Here is a 19,752-nt window from a genome sequence, read left to right on the forward strand (position 1 = left end):
TGAGGACAAGATACTTTTATTTCAACTGGTAGGATGTAGTAAGCATCCTTGTTCATCAACAGAGAAGTACAATGACAAATGTATAAATATTTTTAGCACTCTGACAGGGTTCCTTCATGTAAATAAAACCAAGGATATTCCATTAAAAAAAATAAGCAAAAGCAGATTAAATACTACGCTTAGAAACGAATTAATTTGTGAGACATAGTTAACCACGAGATACGAAGTTCCTTCACAACAAAGGTCACTGGTAAGATCGGCCTCTAAGGTTTAAGCAGTGCACCTAACAGTAAATATGTGAGGATTCACAATAGCAGAACTTTACATATAGAAGGAAGATGTCCGTATGAATCAACATAGACCCATGCACACATTTAGATTGTTTTAAACAGGAACCTGGCATTTTTATATCATGCAAATGTTATATAAATGTGCCTGATAATAGCCGATGAGCATATCTACATTATGGACCAATATTGACTTCTACTGTTTCTGTTCTAAAGAATCCTGGAAAAGACAGCCTGTAATGAATGCAGAGAGTTCGCTTAGGAGGTGATTGTATGTTCACACACGCTCTCCTGCAAAATTACAGCTCCCACAGTTCAAACACTGATGCAGTAACTGTTAAACCACCAGTATGCATACATTATGCAGCGATAGCCTTAAATTAGAACAAGAAGAAGTGGCTGTAATAAGGCTAAAGTAGGTGCAGGTCTAATGACATTTTTTGAAGAAGAAAAAAAACCTTTTGGGTGATTCATATTGCTTGGCCTTCAGATTCAAAATTATTTCAGAACGACCTCCAGATTAATTTAATGAAAGAATCCATGCCTTTTGCTATATATTTATTTCAATCAAGAACAGAGAAGGGGGTACACTGTACGTGTAAATACGTACACCATGTTCTGCATAATAGACTTTCACGCTGTCTTGTGAAGTTTTGGTGGTTAGTAGAACCTTATTCTGACAATGCTGAAGAAGAGAAAAGGAAACTGATGAAGCCATGTCTAGTATGAACAGAGTAAGTTGATTTAGACCACTTTTGCCGTTGCCTGGATTTCCATGTCTCTCACCCAACTGCAAATGGGAAATGGAGCCACGGCCAGTACAGCTGTTATCAACATTGTGCAGGGCAGATGCACTCCTAGAAAGAGTTTGGCTGGTGGCAATTGGAAGCCCAGCCACATCTGTTGTGGCCGAAGATTGGGAATCACTTATTTATATGGCCTGCAGTTGGGGCACACGGGAATAATTTAGCTGTGCAGAACTTCCTTAGGTCAAATGCACACATGCAGTCTATTCATCGGTCTTGCTGTTTGCATTCCTGGCCCACGTCTCCAGATGTTCTTGGGCTAAAACTCCCAGAAGCTCTCACCACTAGTTGTTCTGGCCAGGACTTCTGGGAGTTGTAGCCCGAGAACATCGGGGGACCAAAGGTTGAGAAGGACTATCTTCAGCTGATAGAATGCTGACAGTCCCTGGTTTGGTTCTCCAACTGAATCTCTAAGACCTGGAAGAGCCCTCATTGTCCAGAATGGAAAGGATGGCATAGAATGGTCTAATACATTGAACTCTGCCTTAGATCACCTATAAAACAGAGTGATAATACTGGGCCACAGATGGTCCATGGATCAGAGTTGTTGTAAAGCCAAGAGCATTTTCCCCTTGATGCTATTTTTAAAACAGCACAGCACAAGGCTCCCAGCAGTTGAAAGTTTTTAATTGGTGCCTATGGTTTCTACTGATCTAATCATAGCAGTCAATGCATAATTCTGTTTCCATTGGGCATGACTGTGAATTTTATGAAGACTGCTTTTTGTGGGCAGGAATCATGCAGGGCAACAGAAAGGGTTTGTTTGTGGTAGAGGGCATTTTGTGTGTGTGTGTTAACTCCGCAAACTGTTTTGTTGTTTGGACACGGTAGCACTGATCATGCAAAACACTTTCATCCGAAGAGCCTCAAAGGATTTCCCCATTTTCAGGAGGGATAACCTTATGTTGCAGAAAATTTTGCTGGCTCCTACTTCCAATGCACCTCAACAATTAGAATTTCCTCTTTTTTTTGGTGAGCCTGTCCCCCTGTCCCACCAAACAGTATTTGCAAATGTTTAAATGGGTCTAACTGGAGTCTCTACCTTAGAGACTCCCTCCCCCTCATCCTGTACTAGGAAGGGACAATGCGCTTGCTTTTATTTTAATGCAAACTGACGTAATTTTGTGTTTTTTGTCCACTGCCATAAACCTATACAGTCACATTTCTTTGAAATTCACAGTGGAATGCAACAATCCAAAGGCGTCAGCAAGTGGGCAGAAAAAATGGATTTGTTAGTAAAAATAATGTTGAAAAGTACATTGTGTTAGGTAATGGCCCTACAAAACCAGTGTCTTAGGCCAAAAAAGGGGCATACAGTATATTCGTTAAATAACCACAAAAATCTGTATGTGTTTCCATGGAAAATAAATTTTTTGAAAAGTCCTCAAAGTTCAGGCTGAGCCAAACTCATGACAGGAAAATGGCAAACCAAAGTAATCCATACAGATAGCTTTGTTGATCCTTAGTCTGCAAATCATCTTTACATTAGAAGCAATATCAAACTGCTACGAAACAAAACTTTATCCCTTCTGGAACATGCAAGCACTGCCTCCATGGCTCTTTGAAGTATCTGGCGAGTTGCTCTTTTCTAAGTCTCTCTACACATTTCTCCATTTATGCTCCTCTGACCATGAGCTGCACACAGGTGTACCAGGTTCTCTGAGATGGGAACCACAATACCACTCTAATCACAACCCCTTTGGGAAATGACAAGATGATCACGCCTGGCTTGTGCTTGAAAGGGAACCCGCCAGGGAATCTCTGGGTAGGGCTAAGGAAAGAATCCTTTCTGGAACCCAGGACAGCCTCTGAGTTACCAATACTGGGGTAGGTGCACGGATGAAAGGCAGCACCCTAAATCCCCTTCTCCGAGCAATGGGAAATAAACACTCAAGAGCACCCGTCTGTTCAAGATAGTGCCCTCTCCATTTGTTGAATTACAAATGCCAACACTCCAGATTAGAGGTGGGCACAAACCGGTTCGTCCCAGTTCGTAAAGACGGTAGCACAGGTGCTACTGTCCCCCTTTCCCCCTTCTTCCTCTGGCTCAATCAGCCATTCACCAGGTCCAGCGTGGTCGCTTCCTGCACCTCCTCAACTGATCGTCCAGTCTTGGCAGCAGCTCAGGCTTCTCTGCCCCGCCCTCTCAGTTGATCTCCCAATCAGAAAAAAGGGGTGGGGCAGAGAGGTCGGTGCTCTTGCTGCTGACTGGGAGAATAGCTAAGGAAATGGGAAAAAAACCAAGCAAGCTGGGCCTTATTGGCTGAGGAGGTGGGGAAGAGTAGCCACAACACCTGGGCTACCACCTAGACGAATCAAGATGAGCTGGGATGAACTGGTTCATGCCCATCTCTATTCCAGAATACTGCCCAGGTCAACAGGAGGCGATGGAAACTGAAATTCAAGATACCTGGAAGATATTATGTCATGAGAGGCTGTTCTCTAGATCCCTGCAGTGCGACTGGCAGAGCACCACAGGAAAGAAAGCTAGCCCCTAAAAGCAGCTTCCTCACAGGTTTTCTTCATAGACACATTTTTGACAACTATTCTGTAATAATTACTATGCTTCAAGAAAATGAGGACTGTACGCCCATCACTTACATCTTGGGGGGGGGGCTACTCTGTACCTGTGTGTGGTATGTGTGTAGATAGATTTCATGACAATTGGAAACAGCAGCTTTATTATACATTTGACCTTTGCAATATGTGTCTACATATATATATACATTTCTCCCATATAATTCATTAGTACCGTTTCTTTGGGTCTTTGTACGAGTCCGGGGGAAAAGCCATTGCACTCAAGGTAGATTGGTCAGCTACATATTTACACAAGTGCTGTACAATTATACTTCATTTAACAGAATACCTTCCATGGCAGCCAGGCTTCTTAGGAATACATTGCCTGCTTTTGAAATCCAACAGAGGGCCTGAAAAAGCCGACTGTCTGAACATCACGAGGAAATCCAGGTCAAAGTACTAGCAGGAGTGTCTTTGTGACATTGTGATATTCGATATGTCCTTCATCTCAAGCTGTTCAGATCAAACTCTTACTGGGTGTAGCGATAGTATCCCCCAGTTACTTTTTGAGCAGTCCAAGCTTCCGCAGGGCCTCCCTCCGAGCTTCTTCTGTTGACCCTCGGCCGGAGAACTGTACCGTTATCCCCTGGGGCCTCAGTCCAGAAGGCCTGGGCAATGAACCCGCTCTCCTCCTCATATCCAGGCTGAAGTCTGGCTGTCGGTGTTCATAAAAGTTCTTGGGGCCACTCTGCTGAGCGGTCTTACCGTCCACAACGTCAGTGCCCTGTTTGAATGTCACCGTTTTGCTCCCACTAGGGAAGGGACTGGATTCTCTTTTCAAAATTTCGTGGATGTTGCGGTAACCATTCGAGACAACCAGCCCGCCTTCTGAGGTCTCATCTTTTGAAGTGGGCCTATTTAGGGGATGGGCTGGTTGGGCTTGGCCAAGGGTCTCTTCCACTAGGCCAAGTCTACTCAAGGCTTCATGCCTTGCCTGTTCAGAGGGAAGATCTCGTAACGACGAGCTCCTGTTATGACTCAACAGTTGGTGCTTCTGAAGTCTCTCTTCCAGCTCGCTTATGAGAAAGGGCGAACCGTTGACATTGGCCAACACACGAGCCTTGCGCTCTTGGATGCTGACCGCGGCCTGAGAGATTGTTTTGCTGAACTCCTTCTCGCCAATATTCGTAATGCTGATGTTGCTCGGAAACCTTTGGGGTTTAGGAGCAGTCAGGGGCGGTACAGATGGCTTGAAGGCAGTCAAACACTCACCGTTGCGCAGTGGTGAAGAAGCAGGCGATCCGCTTCTTCTGTCAGTGGACTTATTTTCCTTTGGCGAACCCAGAGAGAAGGAGCTCCCCTCGGCCTGCTTCTCAGATATTTTCTGAGCGATAACAAGCGGAGTGGGGACAGAGCGGAGCAGTTTGGGATGCTGCACTGGGGATGGAGCAGAAAATGCCTCGTAGATCGGCAACGGTGGGGCTGATGGTTGCACAGACTGAGGGGCGGGAGCATCAGAATGGATGCCTTCATCAGGTGGCTCAATATCTTCCTGTTTGAGTTTATCCAATTTCCAGGCCTCCTCTAGTGGTAGAATTGAGAGAGGGAGAGAGAGAGAGAGAGAGGGAGGGAGGGAGGGAGGGAGGGAGGGAGGAAATCTCAGATTATTAACATTGCTCCCTGGACTGGAGTACTTGCAAATTTTCAAAGGCTTCCTTAAATTTACAAAATGAGTCTAGATTTTTTTTCTCTCTCTCTCTCCTCTAATAGCTGCAACACAACTGACCGTATGACCCCCCCCCCCATGTGAAGGGACTTCACTGATGCAGGTGCCACAACTGATAAGGACTTAACCCAATCAATGATGTGGGGGGGGAGGCCTCCTCTGTATATCTTGCCACTCAGGGAGGTTCAAATTAATGAAGATGCTTCCCATATGGTGCAACCATGCGGGCTTGCCTCAACTGCTCACCTGCATCCAGCTACCCACATCTGGCTGGTCACACTGCCAACCAGATACTGGCCAACACCTGAGCTTTCTGCTTGTGGGGGTTGCCTGCCGCCTGAGAGTTTGTGTAGCTGAAGTCACTTTCATCAGTGCTAGTAATTAATACAGTAGGACCACAGTATCCGCGGGGGGATTGATTCCAAGCCTCCCCCTTGGATACTGAAGACCACTGAAGAATTGAACACTATACATTGCATGGTCTCTTGCTGCCTCTAGCAGACAACTGTGGTAAATATACCCTAGAAATACCTATAAACACATATTTCTGAGGGGTTTTTTATTTAGAATTTTCAGGCAGCAGATAAATGAATCAGCAGATACTGATACCACAGATGTGGGGGTGTCCTACTATATTGATATTGGATCATATATTTCATCACTCCTATAATGTGGTCTGTAGGCATGGTTTTTTTTAAATTCATGGACTGCAGTTCTAGGAGGTGCAAGGAACTACAGGTATGGTAGTCTCTGCAGTTCACAGGTGCTGCATGCTCTCCATGCATGCATGCATGCATGCTTGGTGGTTAGGAATTCCATTATTTCCCCATTTTGTTTATCAAGTCCAGACTGACCTGACTCTGAATATAATAAACCAACATTTACCTGCTGTTCTGCTGGGAGCACTCTCTTGAACGGCGTTCTTTGGTGATGGTTGGACCAAGTCTATGATGTCTTCAGACTCTGAGAGGCTGGACATGTTTTCTTCCATTGACTTCGGAGAATAACAGTGGATGCCACTGTCATAGAGAGCTTGTTCCTCTAGGTCTTCTTCCAAAGAATCAATGGTTTCTTCAAAGAAGAGGAGGACATCTTTCTCCTCATGAGTCAGATATTTCAGTGTCTCATCCTCCTCCTAAGACAGAAGAACAACTCAAAGTAAGGATTTAAAATTATCAAGAAGGACAGACTTTTGGGACACTGGTTGAGTTCAAAGTCTAGTGAACTCTCAAATGCATCGAAATAAACAGACCAATTTCCAGAAGACTTGGTTTCTTCATACAGGAAAGAACTAATTTCATTCTCAAATAAATAAGATTATCTCTGGGCCAGCCCCTTAACAAAGAGACTTGGAGCTAAAAAATCAATATATCTATTTATGTCAACATGTATACTGCCCCATACGGCAAAGCACTCTCTGGGCAGTTGCTTGCATAAGCATACTTACCAGATACAAACAACAGAAATTAATAAATGAAGAAAACTACAGAACCAACTCACGTCCAGATAAACAACAATGCAAAACAATATTGGACATAACTGGTAACTAGTACTAATAAAATTAGCTTTAAACAATTCCATTTTAACTAACATCTTAAAAACAGAGAGGGAAGGCACCTGTCAAGCCTCTGATAGAGATTTATTCCAGAGATGTGGGCCCACAATGGATAAAGCTTGTCAGTTAGGAATTAGATACCATTTGGCCTCTTTACACAATATGCTAACCTTTTCCAAAAAGGGACATGGTGGCGTTGTGGGTTAAACCACAGAAGCCTTTGTGTGCTGCAAGGACGGAAGGCCAGCCGTCGTAAGATCGAATCCACACGATGGAGTGAGCGCACATTGCTTGTCCCAGCTCCTGACAAGCTAGCAGTTCTAAAGCATGTAAAAATGCGAGTAGATAAATAGGTACCACCACGGTGGGAAGGTAACGGCGTTCCGTGTCTAGTCACGCTGGCCACGTGATCACGGAAACTGTCTACGGACAAATGCTGGCTCTATGGCTTGGAAATGGGGATGAGCACCAGCCCCTAGAGTCGGACACGACTGGACTAAATGTCAAGGGGAACCTTTACCTTTAACCATTTCCAACACTCAGGCTGAGTAACATGTCCTATGGAGCCAGACATCACAATTCACCCAGGAGAGGAAGGTCTGTGGTACAGTGAGCATTATACTGGCACTAGGGAGATACATATTCATGTTCCCACAGAGCTATGAAACTCACTGGGTGTGCTTGGACCCGCCATTTTCTGTCAACCTGATTTACTTCACAGAATTGTCATGGCGAGAACTTAATGAGCCATGTTCACTGCCTCAAGATCCCTTGAGAAAGGGTGTTAGATCAGGCATCCTTCAGTCTCGAGAGACTATGGGAATATGCTCTGAACAGAGGTCTTGGAACAGCGTCTGGTGTGGCTGAGAAGGCCAATTCAAGAGTGACCATCCCTTCCACACTGAAGACAAATACAATCTGTCCCCTGTCCAGCTCCCTGATTTGTCTGCTTTCAGGACTGCCTCTTTGCCTCGGCCTGATTTCGACGCTTTATGAGAAAAGGTGTGCTACAAGTGTAAATAATAAATAAACAAGCAGACTTGAAGAAGTCTTTAGAAAGAAAACTCAAAAGGGAGCAGGCCACCAAGCAGAAGCTCAACGAGGCTTAGGAATCCATAGCAGCTACAGAAGGCTTGTTAGTCTTGCAGGCAGGGGAGAGAATGATATTAAGTGGAGGGATTGTAAAAATGAACACTGTATATTGCAACACATATTTAAAGATCCGACTTTTTAAAAAGATCCTAGCCCTCATTATGTCTTCTAAATTCTACACGTCAGATGCAACATTCCTGAATCTGCTTCAACAAAATTCTAGTAATATAAAAGGAGAAATTCTCTATCACCATCAAATTTTATAATTCTTTTACCAGCTCCCCATTCTGCTTAATTCTCATCTTCCTAAGTCACAAAGAGTTAAGCCACTTTTGCTTCTTCCTTGCACCAAAGCGCAGCTTGCTTTTGTAACATCCTATAAACATACAGTATTAGCTTGTTTGCTTAGGGTTTGTGCCAGTTTTCTGTTGCACTCAAGATCGAAGCCAATTCTGAAAGCATTTACAACTGGTGCAGAGTTCCAAGCCAGGGCTGTCATCTACAGAGAGACAATTTATCGCCAACGTTGTTCAACAAAACATAAGAATATAAGGTCTTTGTGTCTAGGGTGAGGCTCTGAGACGTCTCTGTATCAACAGCAACAACACAACTGCACTGTTAAGAAGCTGAAGGAACTTGTGAGGATTTCTGTCTCCCCATGTCTGCGTGCTCTTGACTCCTCTATTCTCACCCATCATGCAACACAAATGAAGGAAGAAGTAGCTTTTGAAGAGATCCAAGCTTGTTTGTTTGCTTGCTTGCTTATCATCTATCTATCTATCTATCTATCTATCTATCTATCTATCTATCTATCTATCTATCTATCTATCTATCTATCTATCTATCTATCTATCTATCTATCTATCTATCTATCTCCTACTTTTCTCCTCAAAAGGACCCAGTTTAGAAAAGTTACTTGGGGACCACAAATTGCAGAACCCCTCCCTTTGAAAATTTGGAATTTGTGGTACAAAAGGCCAACTTTTTGACTGAAGTATCATTGAAAGCTCACTTTATTTAATTTTATTTTTCTTAATGGTCCAATGAAGGTATCACCTGTTCCTACATTTATATTGTTTTGAGGATCGTGCAGCCTGATCCTGATTTTTCCCCCAACTATATAGGAAATGATAGTGAAATTATTTGTGTTACGGAAATTGGGAGATTTCGTAATAATTCCCTCCTGTTCCACGGTTCATGTTGTGAAAGATGTTATCTCTGCAGCCGAAACACCAACCTTGTGCGCATGATAAGAAGTTGTTAGTAAACTTACTGTTTAGAGAAAGAAGTACAGAACATATTTTGGGAAAGTGAACTTAAGGGTTGGAAGAACTTAAGGGGTGGGCTGGAAGAAGCACCGTGTAATGACTGAACATGCCCAGTGGTCATGGAATACAGACAGGGACCGATCACACTGTAAGGCAAATGCCTACTTCCTCCTTTTGCAATGTTATCCCTCCAGGAAGACAGATCTTTCAGTCCTGCAGTGCCTGGCACACCAGATATAAAATGTGCTACTTACCACCTAACTAGTTACAAAACAGAAGCAGGATAATTTACCACATACAAACTGAAGAGAGGTTTGGTTACAGACACAATCTATAGCTCAGTAGTTTGAATATTTGGCTGCAGAATCAGAGGCTATGAGTTCGATTTCCTACTGTGCCTCCTTGATGGGAACTGGATTCAATGATCTGGCTCTACAGTTCTACGATGATGATGAAACTCAGGAAAATATTAGTGCTCAAAATCAAGTTTCAACTGAAACAAGAACCTCTCTCTCAGACATCGTCCTGTCCTGGATGAGTGGAGATGACCAGTCTAGAACCCAAAAGTACAACTTCTGTCTACAGCTTAGAAGTTCCCAATTCAAGGCAACGTCATCTGGATCCAGTACTTTCTGACTCCCGCGATCACCTTGTGAACATCACGACTGATTTTTTTTTTTTTTTTTTGGCTCAACTTTGGAAGATACCCTTCTTCATGGATTGCTGCCTTGTCGTGGCGAAGGGGCTTGAGTAACTCAGAGAAACTATGGGCTATGCCGTGCAGGGACACCCAAGACGGACAGGACATAGTGGAGAGTTCCGACTAAACGCAATCCACCTGGAGTAGGAAATGGCAAGCCACTCCAGTATCTTTGCCAAGAACGCCCCATGATCAGAAACAAAAGGCTAAAAGATATGACGCTGGAAGATGGGCCCCTCAGGTCGGAAGGCGTCCAACATGCTACTGAGGAAGAGCGGAGGACAAGTACAAGTAGCTCCAGAGCTAATGAAGTGGTTGGGCCAAAGCCGAAAGGACGCTCAGCTGTGGACGTGCCTGGAAGTGAAAGGAAAATCCAATGCTGCAAAGAAAAATACTGCATAGGAACCTGGAATGTAAGATCTATGAACATTGGGAAGCTGGAGGTGGTCAAACAGGAGATGGCAAGAATAAACATCGACATCCTGGGCATCAGTGAACTAAAATGGACAGGAATGGGCGAATTCAGCTCAGATGATTATCATATCTACTATTGTGGGCAAGAATCCCGTAGAAGGAATGGAGTAGCCCTCATAGTCAACAAAAGAGTGGGAAAAGCTGTAATGGGATACAATCTCAAAAATGATAGAATGATGTCAATACGAATCCAAGGCAGACCATTCAACATCACAATAATCCAAGTTTATGCACCAACCAGCATTGCTGAGGAGACTGAAATTGAACAATTCTATGAAGATTTACAACACCTTCTAGAACTGACACCAAAGAAAGATGTTCTTCTCATTCTAGGGGACTGGAATGCAAAAGTAGGGAGCCAAGAGATAAAAGGAACAACAGGGAAGTTTGGCCTTGGAGTTCAGAACGAAGCAGGACAAAGGCTAATAGAGTTTTGTCAAGAGAATAAGCTGGTCATCACAAACACTCTTTTCCAACAACACAAGAGGCGACTCTATACATGGAAATCACCAGATGGGCAATATCGAAATCAGATTGATTATATTCTCTGCAGCCAAAGATGGAGAAGCTCTATACAGTCAGCAAAAACAAGACCTGGAGCTGACTGCGGTTCTGATCATCAGCTTCTCATAGCAAAATTCAAGCTTAGACTGAAGAGATTAGGAAAAACCACTGGGCCACTCAGGTATAATCTAAACCAAATCCCTTATGAATACACAGTGGAAGTAAAGAACAGATTTAAGGAACTAGATTTGGTGGACAGAGTGCCTGAAGAACTTTGGATAGAGGCTCGTAACATTGTCCAGGAGGCAGCAACGAAAACCATCCCAAAGAAAAGGAAATGCAAGAAAGCAAAGTGGCTGTCCAACGAGGCCTTAGAAATAGCAGAGAGGAGAAGGGAAGCAAAATGCAAGGGAGATAGGGAAAGTTACAGAAACTTGAATTCAGACTTCCAAAGAATAGCAAGGAGAGACAAGAGGGCCTTCTTAAATGAACAATGCAAAGAAATAGAGGAAGATAACAGAAAAGGAAAGACCAGAGATCTGTTCAGGAAAATTGGACATATTAGAGGAACATTTTGCGCAAAGATGAACATGATAAAAGACAAAAATGGGAGGGACCTAACAGAAGCAGAAGACGTCAAGAAGAGGTGGCAAGAATACACAGAGGAATTATATCAGAAAGATTTGGATATCCCGGACAACCCAGACAATGTAGTTGCTGACCTTGAGCCAGACATCCTGGAGAGCGAAGTCAAGTGGGCCTTAGAAAGCCTGGCTAACAACAAGGCCAGTGGAGGTGATGGCATTCCAGTTGAACTATTTAAAATCTTGAAAGATGATGCTGTTAAGGTGCTACATTCAATATGCCAGCAAGTTTGGAAAACTCAACAGTGGCCAGAGGATTGGAAAAGATCAGTCTACATCCCAATCCCAAAGAAGGGCAGTGCCAAAGAATGCTCCAACTACCGTACAATTGCACTCATTTCGCACGCTAGCAAGGTTATGCTCAAAATCCTACAAGGTAGGCTTCAGCAGTATGTGGACCGAGAACTCCCAGAAGTACAAGCTGGATTCCGAAGAGGCAGAGGAACTCGAGACCAAATTGCTAACTTGCGCTGGATTATTGAGAAAGCCAGAGAGTTCCAGAAAAATATCTACTTCTGCTTCATTGACTATGCGAAAGCCTTTGACTGTGTGGACCACAGCAAACTATGGCAAGTTCTTAAAGAAATGGGAGTGCCTGACCACTTTATCTGTCTCCTGAGAAACCTATATGTGGGACAGGAAGCAACAGTTAGAACTGGTCATGGAACAACTGAGTGGTTCAAAATTGGGAAAGGAGTACGGCAAGGCTGTATATTGTCCCCCGGCTTATTTAACTTATATGCAGAATACATCATGCGGAAGGCTGGACTGGAAGAAACCCAAGCCGGAATTAAGATTGCCGGAAGAAATATCAACAACCTCCGATATGCAGATGATACCACTCTGATGGCAGAAAGTGAGGAGGAATTAAAGAACCTTGTAATGAGAGTGAAAGAGGAGAGTGCAAAAAACGGTCTGAAACTCAACATCAAAAAAACTAAGATCATGGCCACTGGTCCCATCACCTCCTGGGAAATAGAAGGGGAAGATATGGAGGCAGTGTCAAATTTTATCTTCCTGGGCTCCATGATCACTGCAGATGGAGACAGCAGCCCTGAAATTAAAAGGCGCCTTCTTCTTGGGAGGAAAGCGATGACAAATCTTGACAGCATCTTGAAAAGCAGAGACATCACCTTGCCAACAAAAGTCCGAATAGTCAAAGCTATGGTTTTTCCTGTCGTGATGTATGGAAGTGAGAGCTGGACCATAAAGAAAGCAGACCGCCGAAGAATTGATGCCTTTGAATTGTGGTGCTGGAGGAGGCTCTTGAGAATCCCCTGGACTGCAAGGAGAACAAACCTATCAGTTCTAAAGGAAATCAACCCTGAATGCTCACTTGAAGGACAGATCCTGAAGCTGAGGCTCCAGTACTTTGGCCATCTCATGAGAAGAAAAGAGTCCTTGGAAAAAACCTTGATGTTAGGAAGGTGTGATGGCAAGAGGAGAAGGGGACGACCGAGGATGAGATGGCTGGACAGTGTCTGCGAAGCAACCAACATGAACCTGACACAACTCCGGGAGGCAGTAGAAGACAGGAGGGCCTGGCGTGCTCTGGTCCATGGGGTCACGAAGAGTCGGACACGACTAAACGACTAAACACACACACATTGGAAGATACCCCTTGAAAGGCTGGTCCAGGATACAAACCACATGGCCCTTTGACACCAGCTCAGCAGTACTGCACACGAAATAAAACATCCATCCTCTGACTGTGAATGGACTAAAATAGGCTTTCCTGGGTGGTTAAACTAAATTTTATTCCCAGCTCTCTGACAGAGGCCTGCCAGGTGATAGTATTGTCTTTCTCCTGCCCCCTGATTTTTCTCCCCCCCCCGTCTTTCTCCTGCCCCCCGGTCTTTCTCCTGTCCCCCCGGTCTTTCTCTTGCCCCCTGGTTTTTCTTCTGCCCCCTGTTCTTTCTTCTGCCCCCCTGGTCTTTCTCCTGTCCCCCCAGCCTTTCTCCTGTCCCCCCCCGGTCTTTATCCTGCCCCCCCCCGGTCAAACCCACAGCTTCAAATGAATTTCCACCCAACCAGCCACAAGCTCTTTGTATGCTGCTCACGGATGCTTCCCCAGCATGTACTACAACAACCATGCCAATAAACTTTTGAAACTGCTTGAGGAAGATGGGATATGTTACCATCAAAAGCTGGCAATCTAGTTGATCTTTCTAGTGGTCTAATAAAGGGACTGCCTGCTTCTGCATATATATTGTTTTGTTTGGAGACCGCATGGTCTATTTTTGATTGCTTGATCACAGTCATGACGGATAGAGGACACTGAATCCATGGACTAAACCCCATGTTAAGGTAAAGGTAAAGGTAAAGACCAACCCCATGTTGGTCTACCCTAAAACAGAGCCGTGACAATCAATGGGAGTTCAGTTAGCCATGCCTCCTTTTATTTTTCAACGCGTCTAATTCCAGGTAGGGCTATAACTGGGTTTAGCCCCATCTTTTTCCACTACAAGCCACACATATTCTCCATCATGCTACCGACTTTGTAGCCCATCTGAATGCAAAGAGAGATACTCTCCTTATTGTACTTTTCAGTTTCCATTTCTGTAAGCCTGGTGGCGTTGAGATGCCACCGTGCAAGTCTTGTAAACAGCCGCTCCGGTTTTAATTTTTAGAGCCCTCACTTTAGGGATTGCTTCTTGACCTTCACCACCTCCTTCTTTACCTTTCAAGGATGACATCATTTCCAGTGGGGCTAGTTTTCTTCCTAAAAAAATCCCCTCAAAATCTGAACGGTTCTTCCTGCTGCACCCGTAAACCTCAATTTGCATTCTTGCAGGGGTTTCAGAGCCTTGCGCCTCAACCATTAATGGCTTCTGTCGTGATTCCCCCAAAATGAGATCGCTGGAACAGTTCTCCTGAGACCCTCTTTGGTGTGTCGGATTGGTTGCCAACCACCAGGGATAAATGGTTGATATCTCCTCAGCGACTGCTAACAACCGGGGATGCTTTCTTAAAGGGCAATCTACCAACACAGTGAAGTCTAAAAATAAATATCCTTCCTTATAAATGCACTAGGGGAAAAAAGATAGTTGTTCTCAACAAAAATCAGAGCCTAGCTGGAGGAGCGTTAGGGGTGATGGAGGATTTCAAACAATTATTTTTGGAAGTTGTGCAGCCTTCCTTAAGGGCCTCCTTGATTGTAATATATTATATATATTAATTTAAAAACAGAAGAGTCAGCCTTTGTGGCCTTGGCAAACCTGGTAAATTATTCCTGAGTACTTGTGTGTTCTGTGCTGTCAAGTCAGAACTCACTTATAATGACCTTCCTAGGGTTTTTTTCAAGGTAAGTGAGATATTTACGGAGTGTTTTCTCCCCCATTTCCACTCTCCCCTTGAGTTTCCATGGCTGCGTGGGGATTTGAACCCTGATCTCCAAAATCCTAGTCTATCACTTTATTCACTACACCACCCTAGTACTTACAACCTAGGAAACCTTGGTGGTGGAACTGATTGAATAGCACATGATTAATAACAAATACTAACAGCAATTACAGTGGACCCTCGACTTACAGATGGCTCGACTTACTGACTTTTCGAGTTACAGACTTCTCTGGCTGCAAAATTTAGATTCGACTTGCAGCCAGAGAATCGACTTACAGACCAGAAAAAAAAACAAAATGGAATAAAAATAGAATAAAAACCACTGGTTATGGGATTAATCCGTTTTCAGTGCATTGTAGGTCAATGGAGATTCGACTTACAGACTTTTCGACTTGCAGCCACCATTCCAATACGGATTAATTCCTTAAGTAGAGGGTCCACTGTATCCTCATCCTCATTCACACATCCAGCTAATAAAATTAAACCTTAACAGCTTTAAGATTCTGCTTCTTGTTATGTGCCATCAGCTCCTTCCTGAGCCCCCTGGGGTCTCTGAAGTATGTATGATATTCACCTAATGGTACCCTTATCTCCCTCAGTGATTAAACCCAGGTCTCCTGAATCCTAGTGTGACACTTTATCTCCTACACCACACTGGGTCTCAAGATTGCACTCCAGGATTCAAATGTATGGCCTTCTTACTCAGCAACATTAAATGTAGGCTTAAAACGTGTTAAGTGGAAAGAGACAATGTTTTCATGACAGGTCTATGCAGTGACAGATAAACCTGGTAGGAATCCTGCAGTCTCGAGAGTCTATGGTAACGTGCTCTGTATGGAGGACTTGGAACAGCGTCTAGTGTGGCTGAGAAGGCCAATTCGAGAGTGGCAATCCCTTCCACACTGAAGACAAATACAATCTGTCCCCTGTCCAGCTCCCTGATTTGGCTGGTTTCGGGACTGCCTCTTGGCCTCGGCCTGCTGGACAAGGGTCTCTTCAAATTGGGAGAGGCCACGCTGCACCGCCTGCCTCCAATGACAGATACAACATCTCTACTAAAGGTACCATCAGGGATGGGGGATCAATAGCTGTCCAGATGGCACAGCCATTAAACAGAGTTATTGCGAGGTGTAGACTGTCATCACTGACAGGACTAGAGGTTCCTCACCATTGTTGCTGGTTGCCGCTTCCAACCGACAGCAACTCTCTTAAGATACTGCTCTCCAAATGATCTTGTCTTCAACAGCCCTGCTCAGGTCTTGCAAACTCAAGGCCTCATTGTTAAAAGAATACTATTATTTTGGGAGAAGGGCAGCTTTTCCCACACCCCACAGGCAGTACACATCAAGAGCAATTTGCCACTGGACACCTTAATGCTGAGTGAAAGAATTTACGCTAGTACATATGTTAATTGTTTCAGCTTGCCAAGTGAGATGTACAATTATATTGTTTCCACCTACTTGATTACCTCAACACACACATACACAGGCTGATATATAAAGCCATCACGGCTTACCAAGAAACACAATCTGGAAGTGACGAGTAGTTAATTATAGGATTACAAAACCAGAAGAACCACCTTTCCACACTTCAGCCACAGCCAGGGTTGTATCATATATATATCACCTGTTTCAGACAAATGGTTCAGAAGTAGCCACTTTTGTGCCTGGCACAACTACAGTAAATTGGGACAGCTGGGACTTTTACTTCTATGTTTAAAAGCAATTTTAAAGAAAGTAAGAAAACCAGGAACATAAGGAAACACTTGCCCTGAATAAACACAGAAATGAGATGGAAGATCAGCTCTAGAGATAGGCACAAACTACCCGTTTGGCGGTCTATGCCAATTCGTTTTTCATCCGAACAGGTGTTTGCCGCTTTGCAGCCTTGCCGTCTCAGGCAGGCACCCACTCAAGAGGCAGTGCACAGAGGAGGCAGGGTAGAGTAGCGTGCTGGAGGAGGCAGGGCTGGGAAGTGCCAAACACCTGCTTCGCTTAAAAAAAAACACAACAGCACGAACTGCCAGGCTGGCGGTTCATGCCCATCTCTATTCAGCCCTTAAATTTTAAGGGAGACATGCAACATTTGTCTACTGCTCTTCCTGCGTTTACGTTTAGTAGAATATCTAAAGTAGGCTCATACCAGTCACCTGCTCACTGAGAAGCCATATTCCAGCTTTCCACATCTGAGGAACCCAATTTGCATCAATGCAAATTAGGCAGCTTTGTTTGCATAATATGTAAATTTTCATATTATGCATGTTAATGGGGATTTCTTAATATTGAACAGATAAAGTGCACTACTTAGTACACTGTTTTCTACCAATATGGTGCCATTTATTTAGTAATTACTGAACTAAACATCTTCAGGAAAGCTTTCCCTCAGTGCCTGCCTGCCTGAGTTGTTGTGGTTTAGTCGTTAGGTCGTGTCCGACTCTTCGTGACACCATGGACCAGAGCACGCCAGGCCCCCCTGTCTTCCACTGCCACCCGGAGTTGGGTCAAATTCACGCTGGTCGCTTCGGTGACACTGTCCAACCATCTCGTCCTCTGTCGTCCCCTTCTCCTCTTGCCTTCACTCTTTCCCAACATCAGGGTCTTTTCCAGGGAGTCTTCTCTTCTCATGAGATGGCCAAAGTATTGGAGCTTCAGCTTCAGGATCTGTCCTTTCAGAGCTTCTTCTACTGACAACCAAATACCTTGTTATCTTGGTTGGTGTTGAACAACTAACTGGCTGATCAGATATGGCAGGATTTTTTTTCAATGCCTTGGTGCTGCCCCTTTCTAAAACTGTGTTTTAAAAATGTTTTGTGACTTAGCAGTGTTTTAATATTATCATGATTTAATTGTGTTTTGTTTAAATGACTTCCTGCATATTTTATTTGAACCTACCTGTTTTAGTCATATTTGTTTTAATCCTGCCAAAAAGCTACCTTGATCCCAATTCTTGAGGAAGGGCAGGATATAATAATAATCAACCTGTGCTGTTGAGTCCATTCTGACTTAGGACAACCCTTTTTAGTGATTTCCAGGTAGAGAATACTCAGAAGTGCATTACCATTCTCTTCCTCCAGGGGTGCCCTGGGACTATGTAGCTAGCCCAAGGCCACTCAGGCTGGCTTTACTCCCAACCTTTGGCTCTGCAGCCAGAGACCTGAACCACTGAGCTATCCGGCCAGCTCCTGGCAGGATATATTTAAAATAAATAAATAAAGCAACAAGCAACAGCAGCAGGGTAGCCAGCAAGGAGGGAGGTGGAAACTGAAGGCACAAGACACATACTGTACCTGACAATTTAGTTATGAACGAAGTGGGCCCCAGGACAGAAGAATGCGACAACTCTGCTGGTTTTTTTGCCCACCTTATGTTGTACCTCCAGCTCAGAACTTTACTCATCTCGGCTCTTCAATTCTCGCAAGGGAGTTATGTATATGTGTGTGCCTCATGTAAATGAATGTGGTCATTTGAGAAACACCAAATGCTTACAGTAATTAGGGATTACACACCTCCTTATAAAGGAGGGCGGAAACAGGAGCAGACCTGTTTGCATAGCCCAAAGCAACGGCCTCATCATCCTTGCAATTTCGGATAAGGTATCTTTGGAATGGCTACCTTAGCCAGCAAATAAACACACAGTCAAAAGGCAGTCTCGGATATTCCTCCACCCACTGTTGTGTGATGAAGGCGGACAGCACCACGTTTCTGGAGAAATCTGTCTGCCAAACTCACAAAATGTGATTAACTCCCTCATCCCATTCTGATGCCGAAATGAACCCACAAAGATGGACTTCATGGGCACCCAGACGGCCTTTTTTCCTTCACCGATGCAGGAGGGCACTTCCCGGTATTCTGCCTCCCGCACAGTCCCCGCTTCGCTTTACCCAAATTCCATATTATTCATTAAATTTTGTTTCATTTTATTATTTGTACCCGGCTTTCCCCCTCCCCCGAAGACCCAAGCCTGCTTATCGTATCAAAACACTCAATTTATAAGGCTAGATATTACAAGACATCATTGTATAAAAAGAACAAAACAATGTCGTATTAAAACTAGGATATAAAAAGAGTACATTTATATGACCAGAGCATAGACAGAGTTCTGACTCCAGTCCTCTGAAGATGCCGGCCACAGAGACTGGCGAAACATTAGGAAGAACAACCTTCAGAACACGGCCAAAGAGCCTGAAAAAAAACCCCACAACAACCATTAGATCCCGGCCGTGAAAGCCTTTGAGAATACAGTGTATTTACTGTATTTACTGTATTTATTTATTTGATTGATTGATTGATTGATTGATTGATTGATTGATTGATTGATTGATTGATTGATTGATTGATTGATTGATTGATTGATTGATTTGTATACTGCCCATCTGGCAACCCAGGCCCCTCTGGACGGTTCACATGGCCCAGTAAAACAGACAGTATAATAACAAAACCGTGTAAAATGATTTTATAACATACTAATAAAAAAGAAAAGGTATAACAATCCTGTTCAAAAGAAAAGAAACCCGCACAGGCAGGCAGGCAGTCATGAACAGAAAATTTGCCTGAAGATAAAAGGCCTTTGTCTGCTTGCAGAGAGACAGCTAAGAGGGGTCCAGACTGGTCTCCAGTGGGAGGAAGTTCCAAAGTCTGGGAGCAGCCACAGAGAAGGCCCTGTCTTGCATTCTCACCAAACTGACCTGTGAGGGTGGTGAGACCAAGAGAAAAGATTATCCTGAATATCCTAAGATCTGGGTAGGCTCATAAAAGGAGGCACCAGTCTTTTAGTTAGTTTGGACCCAGATTGTTTACGGCGTTTATAGGTCAAAACTAGGATTTCGAAGTGAGCTCAG

At 44.0% G+C, this 19,752-nt stretch overlaps 1 protein-coding gene across 2 annotated transcripts in view; it reads right to left on the reverse strand.

Annotated features, from left to right (window-relative positions):
• PROSER2 (proline and serine rich 2) overlaps positions 1-19,752 on the reverse strand; it is a 51,214-nt gene continuing 31,462 nt past the window's right edge. For both annotated transcript variants that reach the window (XM_078376455.1, XM_020801075.3), the window contains exons 3-4: positions 6,222-6,471; positions 1-5,194 (exon numbers count right to left, since the gene is read on the reverse strand). In XM_078376455.1, the coding sequence (XP_078232581.1) occupies positions 4,170-5,194; positions 6,222-6,471 (1,275 nt within the window). In that variant the 3' untranslated portion in view covers positions 1-4,169. The remainder of the gene's footprint in view (positions 5,195-6,221; positions 6,472-19,752) is intronic.

This window comes from Pogona vitticeps, chromosome 5, assembly GCF_051106095.1.
Source record: "Pogona vitticeps strain Pit_001003342236 chromosome 5, PviZW2.1, whole genome shotgun sequence".
NCBI lineage: Eukaryota > Metazoa > Chordata > Lepidosauria > Squamata > Agamidae > Pogona > Pogona vitticeps.